General features: G+C 38.3%; 1 protein-coding gene across 2 annotated transcripts in view; it reads left to right on the forward strand.

The window, feature by feature from the left end:
- The window catches only part of PDSS2 (decaprenyl diphosphate synthase subunit 2), a 120,278-nt gene that overhangs the window by 29,591 nt on the left and 64,615 nt on the right, over positions 1-26,072 (forward strand). Inside the window, exon 2 of one of the 2 annotated variants that reach the window (XM_055714167.1) lies at positions 23,097-23,228. The exons of the other annotated variant lie outside the window; for it this stretch is intronic. Coding sequence (XP_055570142.1) covers positions 23,097-23,228 — 132 coding nt within the window. The remainder of the gene's footprint in view (positions 1-23,096; positions 23,229-26,072) is intronic. 2 annotated transcript variants of the gene reach the window in all.

Below are 26,072 nucleotides of genomic sequence, written 5' to 3' on the forward strand. Positions count from 1 at the left end.
AATTATTTTGTGCAGAAATGGGATTGCCGATCACTGACCTGCAGTAGCAGTAACATTAGCCAACATTGCTGGATATTCATAACCCTTGGGTTTAGATGAGGACACATTTCTAGAGGCATTCAAAATGAATCATGTGAGAGCATATAAGTGCCTATAGTGCTTATATCTGTCCATAAATTTGTGAAGGATTATTCAGCTTGCCAGTGGTGGTATGGCCAGAATGAGTGACCCAGCACTGGTGGCTCTGATCCTCTCTCTTTAGCAGAACCCTGCACAATGACTTAACAGCAATTATTCCCCTGCACTGGGCATACCAAGGATAGCTTCCCAGCTCTTCCAGAATCATGTGCTTCCTGGAGAGAGATGTGAAAATGGAAACTGAATATTGTTAACTGAAGCATTCTTGCTCTGTATCTTCTGGGACTTCAATTCTAAAGGAGATTTAGGGAAATTTTGGAGTTTTGTTGTTCCTAGATAATAATGAAAACCTTTGTTGAAAGATCCTTCCACTGAAAGAATATTAATAACCATCATCTGTCACTAACTTTAACAGCCAAGGGGGAAAACCTGATTAAATCAGTTGAAAGCAAGTTATATTAATTGGAAAAGGAAAATAAAGCTTTTCTCAAGCTAAGTTTTACCCTAAAATGTAACATGCCAGAGACCAAATGTACTCAAATATGGAATTCTCTGTTGATTTCATGTGAGAGGTGCAAGAAGTAGTGATGACCCTCAGTCAGTTATATTCCAGTGTTACTTAAAGAAAAGAATGCACTTTTAACCTTTCACTCTTTTCCAGTGTGCAATGTTTTTTCCCTTCCTTGCATGCTTGATGGAATCATTTTGACTGTAAAACTTAATTGTCTTAATGCAGTTTGACTGCCACCTTTTCTGAGGTGAGAGAGGAGATTGCCACTTCAGTGCTGCTTTAGCCAATCTCCTCCTGCATTCCCAGCTTGTGCAGGGCTGGGCTGTTTCTGGGGAAGAATCTGGTGATTGTTAATCCACCTACCACCAATGTAACCTCTGCCACAAGAAGAGCAGCTTCAATGGGTGCTGTGACCTGTGGCACAGCCTCCAGCCTAGCTCTGTCCTTTAATTTTGCTTTCTTTTCAGTCCTGTCTCCCCTCCTTGGGCTGTAAGAGCAAGGACAGGAGCTTTAGCATGTGTGGCAGTAACTGCAGCGCTAAGGAGGAGCATGGTTGATAGCAGCATGGCGTAGGCAAGAAAAGGGGAGGTTGGGAGCCAGCACTGCTGCAGAATGCACTGGAGAAAGGTCGGCGAGGGAGTAGCCTAGAGCTGTAGTCCAACCACAAAAGTTGCTAAGATTGTGTTTTACAAAGGCCTCCAAAAAGTCAGAGTAGCCTAGATACTAACAATTCTAGCTTCTAAAATAAAACATTATTAATAATTTTTAAAAAATAGTCATTCCCTAGAGCAACACCTTCTTGGTTTCAGTTGGCAATACTACCTTGCATTGCACAGCAGACATATGTGTTCCATTGCGTATACGTTACTGCATTAGCTATGATTCTTTTCTTAGGTGTGGATTGTGTTGGGAGAGATCTAATTTGAGCTGCTGTGTGCTTTACTACGTATCATTTACAAGAACGGTATCCTGATGATGTCTAGTTAATGATGATGTCGTTCCTCTCCCTTCCCCTCTATCTTGCCCTTCAAGAAAACTCTGCAAAATTTTTTTTAACAATAATAAAAGAAATTAGTAAGATACACGGCTGGACCTTCAACATTCAGGAAATGCTGATGTTGTGTTTGTAGTCTTATATATGTTCTTGGAATAGTCATGGTACACTCTTAGATAAAAGAATAAAATGCTATGGATGTTTTTGGTTTTCTTTTTAGTCGCAGACTAATAGTAGGATTGTAGCAGATCCCCAAGAATAAGAGAATGTACCAGAAGCACCAAGTCTATGATATTTGAGATACGAGCTTATTTTCTTTTATTAAAGGTACTACATCCTTTATTTAAATCAGTCCTGCAAAGAAGTAGTCATAGAAGCTTCAACATGCGTTAAGAGTCACAGTATGCAGCTACTCTGCAAAACTGGAAGGAAATACAAGGTTAGCAAAGGAATATTTGTTCCCATCTCTGTTAATCTCATGTTACATTGAAAACTTCCCTAAAAAGAGAGAGAATTCTAAGAGACCGTCTGAAGAATTTTATTGCAGGGTCCTAAAACTGGGAAGTTAGTATTCACTACAAACAATTTTTCACATGAAATTGATGGAAGATCATGACTGATAGAAAGAATTGAAGTCCTAACACAAGTTCTTTTTGCATTGGCATTGTATTGCATAATTTCTATATGATGAAAAAGTGAAATTATTTAAGATTTGTGATGTCTTATAAATCATTGGCTTGAAGTAATTGAAGTAATCAGTCTGACATTTTGATAATCTGTAATTCCAGGTACATCCAAAGTTATTTGTATTACTTGTCACTTATACCAGTTAACTTGAATTTTCTGCTTGATGCACTGTCTCAAATACTCCTTTGGAGCTAAATTGAGGTGATAGAAATTCTTCAGTCTTCGTTTTTATGGATTTTGAAGGTATGTTTTGTAAATTTGATGCAGCATCATTTACTGGCAAAAAAATTTAGATGTTCCACGTTTAGGTGTTATCTTACATAAATGCTATTATACACTCGTATTATTTTACAGAAAGAATGTTTTAAAATTTTGTGTTCTGATTCTTCTGCAAGTATAATAGACCTGATGAGACTGCAGTACCAGTGCTACAAAATCATTGTCACACGTGGCAATAAGAACTTGCTTAAGAAGTAAGGAATGTAAGTTAAAAGACAGTGGGATATTTGGCTTATCTTCATATGGAGTCTTTGAAAGAGGGATTGTCCTTATACATGAATGTGCACTGGAACCCTGGTCAAGGACAATATATTCTAGTAAATTTAGTATTAAAGTTAGCAGATGAAACACACCAAGAATTAGCATGTCTGTCCTCCCTTTTTTTGCCTGGAAGAAGCATTTACATTAAATCATCACATTGTCATTCAAGTCTCTAGATGACATTACCAATGCCCTCTGACACAGTCACCAAATTTCTATCTAATACGAAGACTGAATACGCTGTTTTTATTCTTTTATCAAAATATGCTCTGTGGAGTCAATTCTTAAAAGGTCAGTAAGGGGAGCTAATTAAACTTTACTTTTTGAGAGTTTGCACCAGGATTGACATTTTCTATATACAGTCTATTAACATTTACAAGTTCTTATTTTTAGATTTCCGACCTATCTATAACTTACAGATGCACCCTTGACAATTGAATTATCATTTTCAGTCATTAAATCTAGAGAACAAGAATCTGATTACTTAAAGACTACAAACTTTGATTTGATCTCAAGCTCTGCTCAGTGAATATAGCTAGTAACTACTGTTGTAATTACATTTCATTAGCATGCATCATTTTAGGTCCTGCCATAGTGTTAAAGTGCCCTCAGAAGTTGCTGTATTTTTAAAGCAGTGATTTCAGTATGTGAAGAGAAAGGACTTCTCATGAATGGATGTTTCTATATGTGTTTGCAGTGGTTGAGAAGATGAAATACTTTTGCTTATGGACATCACTCTATATTTTTTTCTCTGTGTAAGTTAATGAAACCATGTAGTCCTTTCTGTGAGGTAACAGGCTGTCAGTAATTTGAAGTTTATTCTCTGTCCAAGATGGGCAAAACTGAGACTTTCCATAGATGTTATTGTTGGGAGTTATTCTGCATATTCAGAAGTATCACCATGGTACTACCATTCTGTTTTGTAACACTAGTCAGCAGAAATGTGTTTCTGTAGAGAGGACAGTGGTCTTCCAAAACCATGCAAATCCCAACATTGACCTGAACATTTGTGTTTGATTTTTATCTGCTTTACTCTCTTGCTCTAGTCCTGCAAGAGTAGGAACCCTGACTCATAACTAATTTCAAAGTTTTGGGGCTTGGTTTGCTTTTTTTTCCTCTTGTGGTTTGCTACTAAAAGCATGCCCTTTTGTTTACATATGATGTGGTGGAAGAGGTAGTAAGTTGGGGAGCTTGTTGAGGCTGAGGAGGGCACTGCCTGGTTTGCTGACACAGCAAAGCTTTGCAAGTTTGCTTTTGGAGTGAGCATGTGTGTGAACAACAGGGTTTCTTCTTTGAATTTTTAAAATTTGGGGAAGTTAAGGAGGTTGGTAAGCATAGAATCTAGAAGAAAGTTTGTTGTACTGTTATCAGCCTATAAATAAAGCTGTACTTCAGTATCTTTTAGTGTTTTGGGGGTTGAATGAAAGCTTGCCTAGCAGGTTGAACAGAAAAGTCAGGCTCAGCCTTTATATATTGATGGCCTTTTTTCATCACTGGCTTTTGCAGGTTTATCTGAAGAATTATCCAGGTTATAAAAAACTGTGTGTATTCTTGGGTGAATTTTTCTTTTCCCCCTTCTGAGAGACTGAATAATGTTTGTGGCAGGAGGTGGTGCATCCACAGTTGTGTTGCGACATAAGCACCTCTCCTGAGGCTTGGCTATTAAGGAGCAGTGTAGATGGGCAGGAATGCATATACAGATGTTTATTGTGAATTATGTCTTGCCTCTGGGTCAGATTGTTCATTGTGTCTGGAGATTTTTTGTACAGTTTCTACTTTATTTCTTCTAGTAGAGCAAAGTATTTTCAGTATCCTCACAACAGGGTTGCATGTCTCTGCAGAAATTTGTCGTAAGAGGGAAGACCTTTATGGTTTTTAATTTTTCATAGAGTCATAGAATGGTTTGGGTTAGAAGAGACCTTAAAGATCACCTAGTTCCAACCCCCCTGCCATGGGCAGGGCAGACCAGGTTGCACAAAGCTCCATCCAGCCTGGCCTTGAACACTTCCAGGGATGGGGCATCCACAGCTTCTCTGGGCAACCAGAAGGTTCCAGTTCCTGACCACCCTCACAGTAAAGAATTTCTTCCTTATATCTGATCTATATCTACCTTCTTTCTGTGTAAGGCCATTTCTGCGTGTCGTATCACTACGTGCCCTTGTAAAAAGTCCCTCTCCAGCTTTCTTGTAAGTCCTCTTGCGTACCTTTTGTTGGCTATAAGGTCTCCCTGGAGCCTTCTTTTCTGCAGGCTAAACAATCTCAGCTCTGTTAGCCTGTCTTCACAGAAGAGGTGCTCCAGTCCTCTGATCATCTTTATAGCCCTCCTCTGGACTCACTGCAATAGGTCCATGTCCTTCTTATGCTGGGGGCCCCAGAGCTGAACGCAGTATTCCAGGTGAGATCTCAAAAGAGTGGAGTAGAGGGATGGAATCACCTCCCTCAACCTGCTGGTCATGCCTCTTCCGTTGCAGCCCAGGATGCAGTTGGTTTTCTGGTTTACAGGTGCACACTGCTGGGTCATGTTGAGCTTTTCATCCACCAGCACCCCCAAGTCCTTCTCCTTAGGGCTGTTCTCAATCCATTCTCTGCCAGTCCTTATTTGTTTTTGGGATTGCCTCAACCCATGTGCAGGACCCTGCACTTGGCCTTGTTGAATTTCATGAGGTTTACATGGACCCAGCTCTCAAGCCTGTCACGGTCCCTCTGGATGGTATCCCTTCCCTCCAGCCTGTCCACTGCACCACACAGCTTGGTGTCATCAGCAAACTTGCTGAGTATACACTCAATCCCGCTGTCCTTGTTGCTGACAAAGATGTTACATGGAGGTCCTGATACTGACCCCTGAGGAACAGCTCTCATCACTGGTCTCCATTTGGATATTGAGCAGTTGACTGCAACTCTTTTGAGTGTGACCATCCAGCCAATTCCCTATGCACCGAGTGGTCCATCCATCAAATCCGTGTCTCTCCACTTTAGAGACAAGGATGTTGTACGGGACAGTGTCAAATGCTTTGTACATTTCCAGGTAGGTGACATCAGTTGCTCTTCCCTTATCCACCACCACTGTAGCCCTGTCATAGCAGGCCACCAGATTTGTCATGCATGATTTGCATCTAGTGAAACCATGTTGGCTGTCACCAATCACCTCCTTATTTCCCATGTGCCTTGACACTGTTTGCAGGAGGATCAGCTCCGTGATCTTGACGAGCACCAAGGTGAGACTGACAGACCTACAGTTTCCCAGGTCTTTCTTGTTTTCCCTTTTTAAAAATGGGGGTTATGTTTCTCCTTTTCCAGTCCATGGGAACGTCACCGGACTGCTGTGACTTCTCAAATATGATGGGTAGTGGCTTAGCCACTTCATCTGCCAGTTTCCTCAGGACATGTGGAGGTTAGTCATCAGGTCCCGTGGCCTTGTGAGCCTCCAGGTTCCTTAGATGTTCTCAGACCTGATCTTCTCCTACAGTGAGTGGGTGTTCATTCTCCCAGTCCCTGTCTTTGCCTTCTGTGACTTGAGTGGTGCAGCTGGAGCACTTCCTAGTGAAGGCTGAGGCAAAAAAAGTCATTGAGTACCTCAGCCTTCTTCATGTCCCTGCTAAACAGATTTCCTGTTTCCTTCTGGAGTGGGCCCATGTTTTCCCTAGTCTTCCTTTTACCACTGATGTACCTACAGAAGCATTTCTTGTTACCCTTGATGTCCCTGGCCAGATGTAATTCTGTCAGGGCTTTTTAGCTTTCCTAACCTGATCCCTGGCTCCTCAGACAATTTCACTGTATTTCTCCCAGGCTGCCTGTCTTTGCTGCCACCCTCTATTGGCTTCTTTTTTGTGTTTGAGTTTGTCCAGGTGCTCCTTGTTCATCCATGCAGGCCTCCTGGTATTTTTGCCTGACTTCCTCCTTGTTGGGACACATTGCTCCTGAGCCTGGAAGAGGTGATCCTTGAATATCAACCAGCTTTTTCTTGAGCCCCTTTTCCCTCCAGGGCTTTATCCCTGGTATTCTACCAAGCAGATCCCTGAAGAGGTCAAAGTCAGCTCTCCTGACCTCCAAGGCAGTGTAGTGAGCTTGCTGTGCGCTTTTCCTGCTGCCCTAAGGATCTTGAATATTTTTTTTTGAGGAATGAGTAGCCAAAATACAATAAATCATAGAAACAAGATACTGGTTTTTAGGGTAGAATCAAATTTCTTCATTTTCTGCCGCCTTTATTTCTGATCACTGACACTTCACCACAAAACACTAATCACATTTCATTTTAGAAACCTCAGGATCCACTGTGGCTGGCCTCATCTGCAGAAAGGAAACATCTGAGCACAAACACAGAGGCACCAAAAGGTTCTAGCTGGCTACCTCCGTAGTCTGGTGAAGAGAGTAAACAAAATCTCTGAAATTTTTTTGGAATAGCATCTAACAATGCTAAAAGCAGTTTGCCAACTGGCAGAAGCAAAGCTGATAGGTAAAGAAAATTGCTGAGAACACTGTGTATTATAATTGTAGTGCTACTGGTTTTTTAAAAGCTCTAATACATAATTCTGGTGACATGCTTCTTAGATATCTGTGCATTTTTCATTTACATTTTGACATTTAAATTTACATCGTTTTGTGATCCTGTAATTTTACAGCTCATCTTACATACGCTTTTTTCAATGGCAAATTGAAATCACAGATGAAGTGTGCTTAACTTGAGTAAAGAAGAAAAAAAAATGTTTAGTGGGATGGGGAAAAAAAAGAAAGTCATAGCACACAAACATATTCCTTGGCTGCAAGCTTGTATGTGCAAATTAGACTCACTTACAAGAACGACCTTTTTCGGTTTTTCTCTTGTGCTAACAAATCCCAAGGAAAGTGCATATGGTTCCTCAAAGTATTAAAATGTATCCCGCTGTTGGCATGGTAGGGAACACAGTTTGTAATACTTAAGAACTTGCCAGCAAACTGCAGTAAAAATATAACTGGACTATGGGATTTTTGGTGAAAGTTTAGCATGTTTGTTAGAAGTACTTTGACTATGATCCAAAGTTAAGTTCTATCCTTCAGTTGTAAGGTAATATAGGAGAAAAAAAGTTCTATGTTTATGTCTTTTTGTTATGCTCTATCTCTTAATTTTTATTAAAAGTTATTTTTGTAAATCATGTACCTTGGAAGCATTTGCTGCTGAAGTATTTGCCCGAATGTTTGCCTTCTAAAAGAAACTTAATAATTATACATCTACGTTAGAGATAATAAACAGCACCATTATATGCCATGTAGCAGTAAGAAAATTGTATTTGAATGGACCATATTGCTTTGACCAAAGACAGCCAAACAGAAGAATAGAGCAGGCTGGCACTCATCATAAATTTAAAATCTTGAGCATGCAATCCTAATGTTTTTTTCCTGCACTGAAATTGTTTCAAGAGTATTTCACTCATCAAGCATAAGCTCCTCAATTAACTGAATGATTTTTATGTGTAGGTAGTACAGAATGGCTATTTCTGAAGTCTTATAGAATAACATAGAAATTGAAGTGAGAGTTTCAAGGCTGTCCAGTTGTGCTGAGATGGTAGCTTTCTCCTCAGTTCATTCAGATTTACTTACAGGAATGTTTGTAGTTGCCTTTCAAAAGCAGAACGCAGTTAGCGTTGTTGTAGTGATTAATCAAGTCACGCACGGCACATCAGGCAATGTGTATATTGGATTTTGTCTTTTCCACTGTCTCATGTGAATTAAGCGAGGTCAGGCATGGTTGGTGTTCAGCTAAAGTAACAGCTGGAGAGCTGGTGGAGGGAAAAACAGTGTTCACAGGTAACTTGTTAACTTGTTTCTGCAAGTCAGCAGTGTATTAATACTGACAAAATACCATTTGGGAAAAACTGTTTCATAGAAGCTGCTAAATTTGAGGTGAGAGTTTAAAAAGATCCTGAAATCTGAGGTTTTCTTTTTGTGTAACTTTTTCTGCAGACAAGATGTAGCCCTGCCAGTTCTGTGCAATAGTTGTTACGGGTTTTCTGGAGCATTTTTTTGGTTTTGCAGAAGGTGGTGGTGATTTGTCTAAACCACTTTTTTTTTTTATAAGGTCTTGCATTAATTTTTTGAGTGTGTATTTTGAGAGATAATCCTGAAATGGTATTTGTATTTAATTCCAAAGGTGGTTTATATAGCCAAAAACCTAAAGGATAAAATAATGGAATACTGGAAATCATTGTCTTTTTTTCATAATTGTATTGGTTGATTTTTATTTTTTTCTCCAAAATGTCAGTACACTTGGGAGAACAAAGAGCATGGGAGTTGTCATAGTTTTCAGTGAATTATATCTTTACATGGGTTCGTTTTGCTGTTGACAATAGTAGGAGTTTCCTTTTGGTATAACTAAAGAATATTCGAAATAAATGTAAAATTACTTTCAGAAGCATTTGACATCTTTTGTCAGTAGGGTGTTATTGGTTTAGATAATGTTACATATATGGCTGCAAACAGCATTTTGTTGGTCTTCATTCCACACAAATTAGAAATCTTTTTTTTATAGGGATAAAAGTTCAGATATTTTTATCGCGATGTTGAATTGCAGTTTGTGCGAATGAAAGTATTAAACAGAAACATTCTTCCAGGTCTTTAAGGAAGAAATAATATTCTTCAAAGTACGCTGGACCTCCTGTAGCAATTTGAGTTCACATTTTTCATGTAACACACATTCTATCATAAATTGTCTAAGATGAAACTACTGCTGAAAATGCCAATCCTGTTCCAAGTTACTGTCAATGGAAACTTGCAGCATTGTGAGCTATGTGGCAAGATGTGTGCTAGATCAGAATAAAATATCAGGTACACCTGCATAATGTAAATAATACTAAGCCACATATAAACTACACATAAAAAACTTCAGCTACCTTCCTGCATGTCACAGGCAAAGGTTTCTCTCTCCTCACTCCCACTCTTTGTCTCAGCAAAGGTTTAATACCAGTGCTGTATTCCTCTGTCAGAGCCTGGCATTTAATTTTTTTTATTTATTTATTTTTTATTTTTTATTATATATTTAATTCTATATTTTATCTGTATCTCTTGGAGGCAGGATCAGATCAGTGACTTAAATTTTCTTCCTTCTGACTTTTAATACTGGGGTAATTTTTCTTTTGGCAGCTTTACCTTGAGGTCTCTTCAGTTTTCCATAGGTGGTAGACCCCAGAAGATCTGTATTTTTAGGTTGCCTGAAGAAGATTTGTCTATTTTCACCTTTCCTATTACAATGTTTGTCTTGGAAATTTTTCTAAGGTTGCCTGACTGGTATAGTGAATAACAGTTTTCCTTGTACTGTAGGCACCTGAAGTGGTAGATGCACTTCTTTAAAGCAAATTGGCAAATCTGGCATGTCATTTATTTTTCTTTTCATTCTTGTTTCTACTCCAAGAATCACATTTTAGTAAGATGCCCTTTTTGGCAGTTCTGGAGTGGCTCTTTTTCCCCCTCTGTTAGCAGTGCTGCTTCCACTTGTTTGCCGTGCAGTTGAGGTTGCTCTGGTGGGGAGAAATGAGGTTCCTGCTTCACATTCCAGCATTGCTTCCTCTTGCCAGGTTTTTCTTGTGGACTCCAGTAATTCCTACAGGCTAAGGTCCTTAATTTGCCCTCCAGGCTCTGGCACCAGGTAGTCCAGGAAAAATTGAGGTGCTTGGTACCACCAACGCCTTTGCTGCATAAGTACCTAACTTTAGTACAGCAGCTCCATCTCTTACTTATTTCTGTTGGTGTACTGTTTTGAGACTCTTGTCCATCTTTTTGTATTCTGTTTTATGTTATGTAAATAAAGCAGTCAGTGAGAGCTTGGTTGTCTTATGTTACATGTGAAACCTGGAATCCTTTTGAATGGTACAAAACATGTTTTTGCCTTTCACTCCCCACCCCATTCCAGATTGGTTGTGGTCTGCATACTCACCAAACTGAAGTTCAGGTCCTTCAAATAATGCTTGTTCTGGTTGGCCATGCCTTTTGAAAGGGCTATCTTAAATTGAAGGCTCATTTATTTGGAATGCTAGTTAAAGGTTTTATCCCTACCTGTGTTCTTCCAGCTGTCTTTGTAATTTCCCAGCTTTTTCGTTGCCCTTCTTGAGGGCAAGAGTGACACTTGGTTTCTTCCAGTTCTTGGAACCTCCCCTGATCACCGTGACTTTTGAAAGATTATGGTGTGACCGGGCAATAATATCAGGTAGTTTCTTCAGCACCTGTGTGTGCATCCCATTGACTTGTGCACATCTGATTTATTTAAATGTTCTCTAAACTTGTCCTCTTCCACCTGATACTGATCAAGTTTATATATCAAACGTAAAGGTTAATGCTGGTTTTATGTTATGGTGGAGTTAAATCACCTGGGGCATGGAAATGGTGGGTTTTGGTGTAGCCAGCAGGTGATCAACAGTATCCTAAAGTGTCAAAAGTGTATTAGGATTGCTGGAATGTTGATCTTGGCAGTGGGCAGTTGCTTGATCCTTGAAGGCATAGACAACAACAGGGCCTTCTTGTTGTCGGAATGTGGCTTGCGCAGCCAAACCAAGCTGGGAATTTTATGTTAAGTACTGTTGGATATCTGCAGTTTAAGTACTGTTGAAAACTGGTGGGATTTTGGCAGAATGGACTCTGCTCTTAAGTTGTACTTGTGTATCATTTGCATGGTATCAAACAGATAGATACAAAACTAGCAACAAAAAAATTGTGTGTGACCTGTTGAACTTGTTGCTTACTGCAGTCCCATTTGATATGCAGGAAGACTTCTCATCCATACCCTTGCACATTTCTGGGTTCTCTGTGCATACTGAATGCTTGTTATCCTCTTGATCTTTACCAAACATGTTCACATCTTTAGTAGTTCACACTTTTCCAAAATGTATTATTGGTTGTTTTATGAAGTTGAGTGGGTTTTGAGAGCTTTGGTTTGTGTGGGGATTTTTTTGAAACTCAGGCTTATTAGTGATAACTACTGTGATACTGGTAGAAGACTGGATAGGAACAGATCTGGAAATTTGAATTTGGGGTAAAAAAAAAGATAACTTTTTAGGTATTACTTACATCCTTGAGACGTTATTGCTTAGTGAAAAAAACACCAGACTTCACAAATTCTCTGTCGTGAGTTTGGTCAGAATTATTGATATTTTTAATAGTTTGATAATAATCTGGTTAGAATACATGTGATACTTCAATCTAAAATGTGTAATTTGGGCTCCTGACAATGTACTCTGTAAACCTGATGGGAGTTCTGCTTCTGCCTTTCCTCTGCTCTTTTTTTTCTGATTTATGGCATGAAACACATTAAACAGCCAAAATACTGGAAGAATAAGCTGGATGCAAAGGCAAAAATCTGTATTAGCTTGCGCTGCTAGTAGTTAGTGCTTCAGAGAGGTACCAAGTCAAATTCTCTTGATACTTCTAGCCATCTATGAAACAAGAACACTTGGACATGGTGTGCAGTAGCTACAACTGAAAGATTAAAATCCAAAGAGATTTTTTTATTTTACAAATCACCTGCAAGAATAACCTGTGCTTATTATGACATAATGAAAGTGAGTTTAGTTTGCTACATCTTCTCCAAATAATTCCAAATGTAATACAACAAAACCATAATTCTAAAGTACACTTTAATACCAGTGGGTGTAAATATAGTCACATTCCTACTTCCTGTTTGAATTCATTATTTTAATCCCTGTCAGATTCATATTTGTGGTAGTAATGTACCCTGTGTGGCAAGTGCTGAGAAAACATTTATAAAAAGCTTTGCCAAAGAAATGTGACTATATAGACTACAGTGACTTTACTGTTGAGAATCTTCATGTGCTTATGGAAAAAAACCATACTAGTTAAGCAAGTCTGATTTGTAGATTTTGTTGCTCGAATATCCAAGTTACTTAATAACTCTAATATATGCGATAGAGTAGTACAGCAGTTCTATTGATATGTTGGCAAAGAAGCGAATATGACCAGTCTTTACCATCTGTTTATAATGCTATATAAAGAAGACCTTACTGGTTGCCATGGAAACCAACATTTCCCAAACCACAAGTGTTTGCTTAAAATCTCAAGCTTTCTAAAATCTTGTATTTTCTGAGGGAGAAAGAATTGAAAATCTCTAAAGTTTTCCAGTGATTTTTTTTTCCTGACAGTTGCTTCAGTGTAAAATGCTTTCAGTATTTTTGCGCTGTATCTTCTTTCATGACTTCATAAATTTAAATAATGCCGCTGGTAACTTAATAATGTTTATTTGATGCTTAGCAGTGATCCAGAAAAAGGAGGCAGATACATGCTGGGGTTTTTGTTCATCTTTGTAAAAGATTTTCTCGTTCAGACAAACAAGCCTGATTGTGATAATTGACACAGCAGAGGGAGAACTATGGAATTTTGGTGGAGGTCATGTTGAAAATACTTCTCACCTGAGTAAAATCCCAGATTCATCTTAATTAGTCAGCCACCTGGGTCTCACTGAAAAGAGACTCTAGAATCAGTAGTCAATAGTCTAGAGAAAAACATCAAATGAAGATAATAAAGCCCTCAGTGCGTAATTTTTAGAGGTATATAAATTTGTTATAGTATCCGAGGGTATTTCTCTTTCTTCCCATTTGTGACCTCACATACCTATTCCTGCCTTGTGTTCTGTTTTGATTCTCCACTGTTTTAAGATTATTTTTTTTCCCCACCAGTTTACAAAAGGCTTCTGCTATGTATAACCACTTAACTCTAGTAGGTGTTGACACATGTAGATGAGCTGCATTTGGACTAGTGGTGCTGTTTGGTTTTCAACCGCTTAGAACAATTTGTATTTCTTTCTATTTAAAAGGAAGATTTTTATTTTCAGAACTCTTGGTGTATATTTGGTTTAAGTGACTTATTTTAAGTGAGAACAATCCACTGAAGAACAGAACTTGGAACCTCTTCTTCACTACTGGTAAAGAGCTTTCAGTGTTTTAAGGAATAAATATTTGTAATTAATTCATCTGAATAATGCTGAGGATCAGTTAAGTTAATTCAGAAATATTGTTCTTTTGACTGTCTGTACTCAACTTTTTAGATCATTCTGTAACAATAATATGTGTCCTAACATTTTTGCCTTTTTGTTTCATGCATTTGTAAAACATGAGCATCTTCTGTGTAAGATAATGGACAGGAGTTGACCTATTTCATTGTTGCATTTCCCTAGTAGAGTTTATTTAATGCAAAATAACTTTTATGACAGGCTTAGCAATTACAATGTTGCTGAAGTGACACTGGACCTCCAGAGGTGTCTGAATTCATTAGGCTTGTGAAGCTAATCATATTTCTGTCATTCATAGAACTCTTCCAAAATATTTGTATTGCTTTCACTTAGCAGAATATTCCTGTGTCTGAGAATGCCTGTTTTCAAAAAGGTAGTCTTGTGCTTGAGTAGACCTGTTGATATTGGTCAACGGTGGGGTGCTAGACCTCCCACAAAGTTTAAATAAAGCAAATATTGATGGAGAAATCAGACACACAAAAATTAGGCTTCTATCTAAGTATTTGTGGTTAGAAAAATAAGGGTGCCAGACTTGCAAGCTACTATTGGTCAGACTAATTGCACTTCAGACACTAACTGCATTTTTTGGTATTAGCTTGCTTTGCTATCCACATCACATTCCAAGATAGTCAAACACGGACCATGAAAAACAGCAGACTGGCAGTAGGTTTAAAAAAAACGTTTTGGTGGTTTATTTTCCATGTGGTGTCTTTAGCATCACCCTTAAGGTAGTCCTTTTTGCCCTCCTCCTACCTGATGGGGGGGAGGGTAGAATATTTAAAACAAATTTAGAAACAAAAATATTCTTTTTTCTGAATAATCAATATTTTTTAGATAAATGCCTGATTATAGCTGTCCTTTGTTTTTACAGTGGGTTTTTTCAGTGTCCATACTAAGCTGTTTTCAGACCTTAAATGACCATGCAACCTAAAACCAGCTCTTTTGAAACTGCTTTCAAACTGTTGCTGTGCATCTTCATGCAAATGAAAAGTTGGTGGTTCCCTTCTAACCAAGAAAAACCTTTTCCTCTTTGTCCTCAGCTGGTGATAAGCTTTGCAGAAAAGTGGGAGTTTTGGATGTTTCTGTTTGTTTTTAATAGCAACTCCTCCCAGTGATCCTAGGGGATAACCTCTCCTTAAGGAAGCAAGTACATCAAAAAACCTGCAAAATAATACGCAGTTATGTAGCTGATCTTCATGGCAATGATTCAAATAATGTCTGCCTTTGGGAAAGGCAGTGAACTTAGTAGCAGTGGATGGTAGGCTGGTATGAGTGTCTAAATGGGGTTCTACAGGCTCCAGGGAAAACTTTTTCTTTCAAGAATTTGAAGGCTGTATTGGTTTCTAGGAGCTGTAAATGCTCGAATACAATGAACTGCATGTAACTGAGGCCAAGAATAGGTATTTGCTTTGCACCTACCCAAAAACCTATAGTTGCTTGACCTTCATCTTTGTGATAAGATTTTATTTTTGTGGCATCTTGCCCATTTGAATCTCCACGACTTTATTCAGCCTTCTGACTTTTACAGGTTTTCCAGAAGGGTCCACTTATGATCATTGCTGTGTTTAAAAGGTTGTTGGAGTTCTCTTCTTGAATGTAGTATAGAAGGCGGGATATATACTAAAGCCTGAAGAAATAGGTACATGTAGCAACTCCAGGAAGAGATCACTCTCTCTTCTGATCTTGAGGGGTGCTCTGACTTTTCCTAGAAATGCTGCAAAAAGTTATTTCTTAAGACTTTCTCTTGAGATAAATTAGTTTTGGGAAAGATGCAGTTGACCCCAAGTTCTGTATGCCTCCTGCTCTTCCAAGCATAGTTTTCTGCACTGAGTCCCTGTGAAGATCACATGTAATAAGCAATAAAGTGATGAAACTTTGCATGGATTTTTCACCTTTAGTTAAGAAACGTTTCTTCTCGTAAGCAAAATCATATGAAAACTGAGCAGCTATATTCTACTGTCATGGAGTCACTCAGGTTGGGAAGGACCTTAGGAGTTCTCCTCCACGAGTTCTGGTTTTAGAAGGTATGGTCCTGCCACCTTCTTGCAAGACAAAGCAACTAAGATCATCTTTGATATGTTTCTATTCAGTTTGTGAAGAATATATTTAATATTTTCAAGACACACCTTATGTGGATCTCTGCGATACCTGAATACCTAAATTTCATTCAAGCTGTATTTTAAGTGTACATGGAGTGATCTTTAGTCACTCTCCCCAGCTGAGTTAGGTGTCTGAGACTTCGTAAATGCAAGAAACATTACCTGGATCTAGAAAGTTCTTTGCATCCTGAAAAATGCTGCAGCTTTTGTGCAGCTAAGCATTTTCAGGCCTGTTTTTCACTGAAGGCCTTGGCTGTGATTCATGAAGCATCCTTAAGGCTAAGGCCAGCCAAGCAGGAGCACAGATACCATACATCGTCTGTCAGTTACTCAGTGACTGTACCTATAGAGGTGCAGCTGTGAACCCCTGATTTTCAGGCAAGTACTTTCTCACTGGGCTGCAATCATTCTTCTTTTGCACATGGTTAAGTTACCATCTTGGCTTAGTCTTAACTGTCCAAGTGTCACACCATGTGGTGACTGAAGTTATTCAAAAGTTGCTTTTTATCATAAGGGAAGGCCACACTACTTCTAAACTGCCTTTCTTACTACTTCTTTGGCTTTGTATGAAGAGCCAGTGCAAAGGCAGGCCTCTGTCATCTTCACACCAGAGTCCTTTTTGACTGTGAAATGTTGTGTTTCTTTGTGACTGGCTTCACAAAGATCGTGAGTTAAGGCTCCTTGTTTGCTCTCCAGCGGGCAGAGCAGGAGTGCTGTTAAGAAGTCCCCTGTAGCCTGCCCTAAGAGCACCTTTCTGTGAAGTGCGATGGGAACATCGATTCCCCCAAGGCTGGCCTGACTCATTGCACAGGTGTGCTCTTACTGGCTTAACCTTTTAACTACTAGACACTTACATAATAGTAATGAACCCCGTCCCCATCACAACCCTGTTTTTCAGATAATGAAATTCCCCCAACCCCAGAACTTATTTTCTGTATGCAAAGAGATGCTTAGTTGTCTGAGGCCAGGAATAAGTTTCTGAAATGCAGGTTTTCTTGTCTGCAGCCTCTAGCGGGCTTTTAAGTCGAGATGGCTTGTGGGTTTCAGAGCATCCTTCCTTCTGTCGTTTCTTGTCAGCTGGATATTCTGTTTGAATCCCATTTTTTAATTCTGTTCTTCCCATGTGATGTAAGTGTGTCTTCCCCAGCCCCTGCTGAACCATGCTCAAAAAACGTGCCATGACAAGGCTGATCCCCCTTTACAGGTCTGGCTATGCATGTTGGAACGGACCAGGGGTTTTAATGTGTTTTGAAGGTGTATTGTGCAGAAGGTTATTTAATATGTATTTGAAACTTGAGTAACAGGTGAAAGTAAGTTGCTATAGACAGCTGTTAGCATATACCAAATACGTAAAACTGAATGCTCTGAGTATGTAAATGTATGCATATTTGACTGTGATCATATGGTCATGTGGTGAATCCTATGGTTCATGTAAGTGCATATGTAATACAGTGGTTTGACAACTGTTTTAAAAATGAGTATGTCAGAGAGTTTTCTCTTATTTACTTCTGACAAGTCATTAATAAAGCAAATTGGATAAAAGCCCTGAGGCTGGTAGAACTCCTGCATTTCTAATAAGGAAGCTGACAATCTTGCCAAATAGCTCCATGCCTTACCTCTAGTGCTAGATATAGAATTGTCAGTTATAATTAGTTTTGAAAAAGAGGGTTTTGGTGGTTTTGGGTTTTTTTTCAGATGTACCTGCAGCAGTAACCATGAATGCATCCTGATAACCCTTCTTTGTTGAGAAAAATAGATGTTACTTTCCTGAGATGTTACAGATTTAAAACTGTGTTTATATTGTCACATCTGGGACTGTCAGTTTGAGTAGAGAGGTTTCTTTTTCAGAACAGTTTGTATTTCAGCCTAAAACTAGCCTGTGTTTTCAGTGACATTATCTTAGGCTTATAAATCTTCTTCATCAACATAATTGATTTTGGTTGTGTTACAGACTTTCCCAGCTGCTTTTTATTAGAGCTACGTGAACAGGTGATTTTTTTCCCCTCCTATTTGACATCTGAAGTGGAAAGGTAGAGGAATGGCTGACCACCACCCTGTATTTCTCCTTGTTTTCCTTCCCCTAGTAGCTAAACAGCTTGTGTATGACCTGAAACAAAATGGTTGATCTTGTCAGTGGGACACTTCAATAAAATGCATGGAAAGGATGGGCAAAATTGCCAGAGGTGGTGAGAAGGACAGTTCATTTCAGCCCCTACCAGCAGGCCAGTGGCAAATGCACACACCTGGGCAACGGTGGAGAGTCTCCCACTGGCCTGCTGGGTTAACTGGTGGAAGGGCTACAAATCCCACAGCTCTTGTTTGCTTGGATCATGAGCAGAACATCTGGGAAATAAACATTTGGCTAAACATTTACCATCCCTTTTTGACCCTTCCAAAATACCTTATCACATCTGTTTTGATGGGAAATTTGTTCTGTATTCTTAGTGGTTAATCTTGAACTAGCATTGCTACCCATAAGTGTGCTGTCTTCTGCTACACCTACTTGCAGAGTCAGTTGACTTCATAGTTGCCTGAGCTTTCCCCCACACAGACACTTCCATGAAATTTCCCCCATGTCCATCTCTTTCTCACAGTAACTTCTATTTGCCGTGTTTCCTCTCTGTTCTTTAATTTCAGAGTTTAATGAAAAAATGTGGTAAGAACGTTAGCTGGTTTTTCTCTCATGCAAATAATTTAAATCTTTGCAGTATTTAAATAAGATTGCTCAAAAATATGAATGGTGCTTGCAATAAATAGTTGATCTTTTTTTAATGCAAGTGTAAATTACTGATGGAGTTAAACCTGACAGTTATTGGAGGTTAATATTTTAACTGCCGAGTCTACTGAAATGGCTGCACATGTGGAGAAACACACAAAGCATTAAGTGAAATGCTCATGTTTGCTTGATTTATTCTCTGCAGCAGACGGACTCTGGTAGTAGGAGGTGTAATTTGCAGCACATTAGCTATTAGCCAGTGTCATTGCTTGAGTGGGTGGTGTGAGTCTCTTGTGCCTGTACAGCGTCATACTGCGCATGTGTCAGAGCCAGACACTTCCACTCAGTGCTGCAAGATGAGTTCTTTGTGAACACTGTTCTCTGTTTAAAACTGAGAATCTGCTAGTTTTGAAATGGGTTATTCTGTCACATGGATAATATTTAGCGTAAATGCCTAGCCCCCCTGGCTTTTTTTTCTCCCCACCCCCCAGGTCCTTAATGTTTTGCAAAACTGAATTGTAGAACCATTTGACTTTCCTACCTTGTTGGTGTGCAGTCCCCTGGAGATGAAATATGTAATTTGCAAGATAACCAGCCTGTAACTTGGAGCAAGAAAATTGTGCTAATGTTTCTTTTTTAGGTACCCTATGCATGTACTTGTGGTGTTCAGCAGAGGTTTTCCAAAAGTCTCAGCTTGATGCATCTTTTTTTGTGTGCACAATTTCACTTGGGTTGCTTTTGGTTCACTTTTTTCCCCAGAGGCACCTGTCTCCTGCCACATACCCATCAAGACTAATTGCACCATCTGGAAGACTTTTGTGTAGCTGTTACTTGTGCAGAGTATCTCTTGGGAGCTTAATTCAGAATGTGAATGTGACCCCTGAAGCCATGTCAAGTAGCTGCAGTAGTTTCCAGTGTCTAAAGGATGATCACCGTGGGCTTTATTTGTTTCAAGTCTAATTCGGTTTGCTTTAGTGTGGATATGTTACATGTCAGTAACACAACTTCAGTCATGTTTTGAATGGAATTTGACTACTGGATTTGTAATTCATAGAAAATGCTGTCTAAAATTACATCCAAACCATATGTAACATATAGGCTATATGATTAGGTGTAGAAATGGCAGACATGTTGCTCCTTATTATTACACTATTTTAGTATGTCCTGTTCTTCCCTCACCCCCCAGCTGCACTTCTCATTGATAGCTTTCTGTTAAGAATGCAAGGCAGTCGTCGCTAACAGTGTTGCAAGCACTCTGAACAGCTCTGGACACTTCTTTTTGTTATTGCTATGAAACTGTTCAGGTATTTTCAGCACAGGTAATTTTCTTCATCTGTTCCTCACCTAGTCTGAATCAGGTGAAAGTACTGTAGTGCTTCACTTCTAGCGGTGTCTGTTTAGGCAGTGGCTTATTTGAAGGCTGGTGCTTTATAATTGTGTGGTGAACACATTTCCTCTGTACTTCTGTAATATCTTGTCCCTTGGCAAGCTGCAGAGCACTGAGTATGCAAAACCAAAGTGTTCTGATTGTTAAAAGTATCACCATAATTGCTATATTTTGGTTTAAAAAAGAAAAAGTGTTATTAATTTCTCATGGGATCCTGCATTTAATAAGACACTCTGATTTTTACCAGCATACATACGTGGGGAAAAAAGCAATTTTTTCCTAAACCCACTTTTTTTTCAAAAATGGAGTTGTAAATAGTGTTGAGGAAATATATTTAGTGGAATCATCTGTGTAACTTGTGAGTAATGTGGTCAACTGAAGTTCAAGCCAGAGAAGTACTTAAACCACCACAAACAATTATGGATTCTGTATACAGGATGTATACACACTATATATTATTCATCATATGTATTTTCTGTTTTTTCCTGGGTAGTTTAATGTTCATTGTGGCTCTGACTTTGGAAATCTATATTGTTTTAAGTGTTTAACTGTCTTGGCTGCATTCTGTTAACTGTATATTGGAACATGGGAAGAAAAGAATTATTTATTTGTGTGCTTGAGAATAAAGGTATGCAAGTTATGAATTCACAGAATGCTGAAGGCAAGCAACTGTCCCCTCCTTAAAACCCCTCACTACATGTACCCAGTACCTAAAATGAAGGTGCACGTTGCAGGACCACAGCGTGTGCTCTTGGGGAGAGATCTGAGCTGTCCAAGCTTTCATGGGTTTGAGCGGTTGGGAAGCACTGGGGGACTGATCTAAAAAAGAAATAATTTCTGCTCTGGGAAGTTATATAGTATCTTCCTTTCACCATTTTTTAATGCTGTTTTAGTCAGAGTTATGTTGCTGTGTTGGGGTTTTTTTGGTGTTTGGTTCTTTTTAAAGGCTCTTTGAGGGTGGTGAGAGCTGGTGGCTCTACGGCATGGTTTATCCTTGGGAAGTTATGTTTGAATCTCGTGCTAAAATCTGTGCTGAATGTCTTCCACTAAAATATTGATTACCCGTGTTCTCCTAATTTTCAGAAACATTTTAATTGGTTTATTTTAAGATAGCTAGCAAGGTAATGTGTTAATTGCTATTTGCACGTTACTGCTCTGTTAAGATAGACGTAACATTTAATTGCATTATTGCAGATTAAGATTGGTGGGTAGCGCTTGCTTTTGGGTAAATTTCAGCTTTGGCTGTAAATGATTGGTATCCACTTGGTTCTTAAAAACTCAGCTTAGTTGAACCAAACTCTGTAACTGTCTGAACTCGGCAGAAGTTGATACCTTGTGTAACACCAACATGTCGCTATGTGTGTGGGGGTTAGTGCTGCTGGGCTCCCACAGCACACCTAGCTTGTAATAGGTGGACCAGCCTGTTAGTCTGCCAGTGAAGCAAATGAGATGTGGGCAGATTATAAAGGCACAGAACAAGAAGTCATGGGCTCGTTTGGCTAATTAGACCTCACCAGAGCTAAAAAATGTTGTGGGTTGTGGTAGAAAGCCATACTGGCCTCCTGTTATGTTAGTTGATAGTGGTATTTGTAGGATGTAGCTGCACTGAGTGTGAGCTCAGGGCTTCTCTGGAGGGAGAAGTGCTAGCCTGGAATCAGTGTGGGTGTGAAGATCAAGCCCAGTAGCTGTCCGGCACCAGCTACCTGGATGGACCCGCTCATTCTCCTAGAGCATGCATGCAGTTTAGGCCATTTCCCCATCACTGTAGAACAGGCTGTAAAAACTCAGGAAAAGAAGTCAAAATTTTATTTTTAGTAACACAGGAACTTTCACACAGAAGGGTGCAATTTAAGTTATGATTTTTTTATTTTGATGTGTCTGTGTAAATGAAATAGTATACTAAAGATATTCTTGCATTGTGAAGTGCTGTAAATGTAATGAAAAAAAAATCCAAATGAAACTTTAGGTTGCATCCACTGTTCTCTTTATTCAAACATACTTCCAAGATCAACATCTTGCATTTTAATTCAGATCTTTTAAAGACAGTTCTGTTTTGATTTCCTTTGGTTATTAGGGCTAAAATTATACTCTGTAATAAAATGAGTTGAAGTGCTTGGTAATCTGTGATGTAGTTCTTCATATGATTTATTTAACAAATATTTAGGTGATGTAAATATGGGCTCTTATTTATTTAATAGCATCTGGAATGTATTATCCTTTCCTCTAGCTATTTAGCCTTATTGATGTATATAGGAACGAGAAAGCAGCTTGACAAGGACAGGACAAATACAAATGGAGACATTGCAGTCAGAAAGGAAAGCTAAGCTTGCTTTAAAATGAGTTAATTTCTGAGATAGTGTATCTAAGTGTCATTTAGAATTGCTTTCAACAGCTGTGTTTTTGGGGGCAGTTTCTTTCTGACCCCAAATTTAAAGGTGCAGCATTTCAAATGTTTCTTTTGTTTAAGACAGCCTTCATTTATCTCTAACTTTTATTTTGCATCTTTCATCAGTTTCTGTAAAGTCTATTGCTAATATACTTAGACATGTTGTATGTATTGTGCAGTCTGTCATAACCACTCTGATCTAAACAGTTTTCTTTCAGGAGGTTATAGATTTTGGTTGTACCTTTCCTCCTTTCCCTTTCTTCTCTTGAAGTATGAGACTTCTTTTGTCTTTTTTTTGTACTTCAAACAACAAACTGAAAGCTCTTATGTTCCTGTTACAGTAGATCGCTTTGAATTATTCTGAAATACTCCTTACATGACATGAAATGCAGGACATACACTGCTCCTTGGAAATAAACAAGATTTAATCCTGAATACTTGCTTTTCTTTGCAATAGTAGTATTTCATTGTGTCAGGTAAAGGATGACAAAAGATCATGATTAATAATTGCAGCTTATTTCCATGCAAATGTGAGTATTAAAGAGTTGATGAAATGATGGCAGCCTGAGGTCTGAGTCTTTCTTTCCACTTTAGTATGACCAGTGAAAATGGATAGTGAAAACATGCTTTTTCTTCCCCCTTTCTTTTTTGCAGGGGTTTTGTGTACGACAGCCGAAATAATTTACAAATGCGAGGTTTGGTCGTGTTGCTTATTTCCAAAGCTGCTGGACCCAGCACGGCAGAACTGTCTTTCCAGCACAACATGGTCAGTGGAATTTATTCCAGGTATGTAGTAACTTTCTTTAGCAAGATACACCAAGTTATATTTGATAGGCAACTTATGGTTGTATAAAAGCATCTTAAGTGGTCTGCTCAGCTGTTAAGGAAAATCAGTACTTACCTAATCACAAAACTTTGTTCCTCAGGATTATTAAAAGCTTTCCACGATAAAAACCATTTCTTACACTCTTTGTATAGCTCTTATAATATCTACATTGATATCTTAATGGTGGCTTTTGGGCACAACCAAATTAAAAACATTTGGATCAGGGTGGTTATTTGAAAGGTTATGTTAAGAGGTACTCAGAACCAAAAAAAGTAAAGATGCTTGAAAATACTTTTAATAGAGTATTTTTGGTTTTGAGTTATTCAGGTGTTACTGAGGTACACCTACTTAATAGAAATTTCAGAGTCAGATTACCAGTCTTCTGGAATACCAGTTGGTTTCACTGAGCACATAAGCTTTGCTATAGCCCCTTTGAAGGATATTTCCCATGAAATAGCAGTGTAGAATAAAGCTTTTTACCTCCCATGTGTCACAACAGAATTACTGATCCTACTGTTAAGGTTCCTCGGGCTCTCACTGAGATAATTCAGTTTCATCGAGTTCCTAAATATTTTTGAAGTATTCAAACCAAATGACGTAATACTAGTAACAACAGTAATCAAAAATAGTGGTTGGTCTCCTTTATTCAAGTGAATATTCTCCTAATATTCAAGTTAACTGTTCCTTTGAAGTAATAAGTGAGATCTGATTGAAAAATTTTAAAGTTTGAATTTTTTAAATCCTTTTGAAAAACAGTGAGTGTTGCTTGGTTAAGGGAACAGACTTGTATTTTCAGTTAATCATGTTTCTGAACACTGTGATGTATTAAATGAACGTGTGCAAACTTAGTGACATGCCTGTATCCTGATTTGTTTTAGAAGTGCAGAGGCAGCATTGTAAAATTGAAAAGACCAAACAAAGATGTTAAAATATATGTAGTATCTTAAAATAACAGAGAAGAAAAATATGTGTAAATGGGTACAGACAGAAATAACAGTAAGGAAGAAAAAAGACAGGGCTATAAAAGAGGTTTGTTATGGAGGCCGGTGTTATCCTTTCAGCTGTTTAATTCCATTCTTGTTTTGTTTTGTCCTTGATGTCCCCTTAGGCTTGTAAAAATTTTTATATTTATATGCAAATGATTCTGTATGAAAGCATAATTTTACTTAGTTAATTATGGTGCAAGAGGTATTTTAGTTTTTGTAAATGATTGTAAAAGTTTACCTTAAGTATGCCCCATAAAAGGAGAGAAAAAGCATTATTTTTTGATAACTTAAGTTCTTGACTATGATGATTCTGACCATGGAGGTAACGTTTGAGCGTTTAAAGCTGCTGTTGGGAAGGTGACTAGTGGAAGTACTCATTAAGGAGCAAATAAGACCTTGAATTAATAATGAGCCATTTGGTGTAAATGGACATCATTGGAACTATGCCAGTTCAACCAGCTGAAAATCTAGCCTAATAATCTAAGTTTGAGCAAGTCAATAGCCATTATATCTAGTTCAGAGTTACAGAGGTACTCCAAATGTGAAGCAGTTTTGAATACGCCCACACAGGTTCCCTTAAGGTTCATTATTATCTGCAAAAGTGATAACTATGGAGTTGTTAATTCAAATGGGTTTTCAATGACACTTGACACAATGAGTCTATAGCATGTTGTAAATATGAGCAAACTAGTGCACGCTAGGAGAATGCCGATGCGTTGTTTCATTTTGTGCCTATAGTGGCGAGTTCTTGCCCTCCGTTGAAGTCACTGTGGGCTCTGCCTTTGGACTCCTTTCTTTATTTAAGGTACTTTTCCAAATACACTCTCAAATGTGGGTCTAATTTCTAATTTTGAATTCTCCATTGTGTAAAGCTAAGAGAACAGGCAACTTGTAAAATTGTGATCTTACAGGGCTTTTGTGATTGTTTTATGTATTACAAATAGTGTTTTACGAACTACTTGTGAATACGAACAAAAGGACATAGTTTGCTATTAGTATGTCTTTGTCTGCTATCTTGGTTACAATGTAATTATATATGGTGTCTATATTAATCATACTTATTGAAGGTAAAGTATATCCCTCAGTAATATGAAGTGAAGAAATACACTTAATCCTTTATTGTTCATATATGTCTCCAGCTTTGGAAAGTATTTTAGGAAATAGATTCTTACAGATTTTCAGCTCAGCTGTAAACTATACAGCTCTTTTTGTTGCCATGCCATATAATTATTTCATCTTTATATATAATATTTTGCTGGAAATATTATTTCTGGCACTGTAATGAGCATCTTCATTGCCTGATACTTACGTGCTGTGAACGTTATATTGTGGACTATTAGCTGGGATATGGCTCACTTGATTTTATGGTACTTAGTAGTGATTAATTAATTGCATTCCTGAAATCTGAGCATGAGCTAAGTTGTTCCAGTACTTGTCAGCAATTGCACCAGCCCAGTCTTTCTTTTCCGACTGTTTGTATTGGAACCAGCTCTTGTGCTCTCTTTAAATATTCAGTCCCACAGTGGATAGCCAGGTTACATCAGCCCTCTGTATCTGGTACAATACAATCTGTGACCAGGAAGATGTAACAGTGTGATAATTATTTAAATTAGAAAACCACAAAAAATATGATGAACTTTTTCATCCTGGAATCTGGCATATTCTGCATGACCTCTTCTCCCTATTTCATATTCTTGAATCACAATATAAGCATGCAGTGTAATAGCTATAATTAAAACAGAAAGATACTGAAAGCTGAATTTTTATAGCAAAAAAAAAATAATTTTAGCCTATTCTCCTGTTCTCTAGATATGTCAA

This window comes from Falco cherrug, chromosome 6 (genome assembly GCF_023634085.1).
Source record: "Falco cherrug isolate bFalChe1 chromosome 6, bFalChe1.pri, whole genome shotgun sequence".
NCBI classification, from domain to species: domain Eukaryota; kingdom Metazoa; phylum Chordata; class Aves; order Falconiformes; family Falconidae; genus Falco; species Falco cherrug.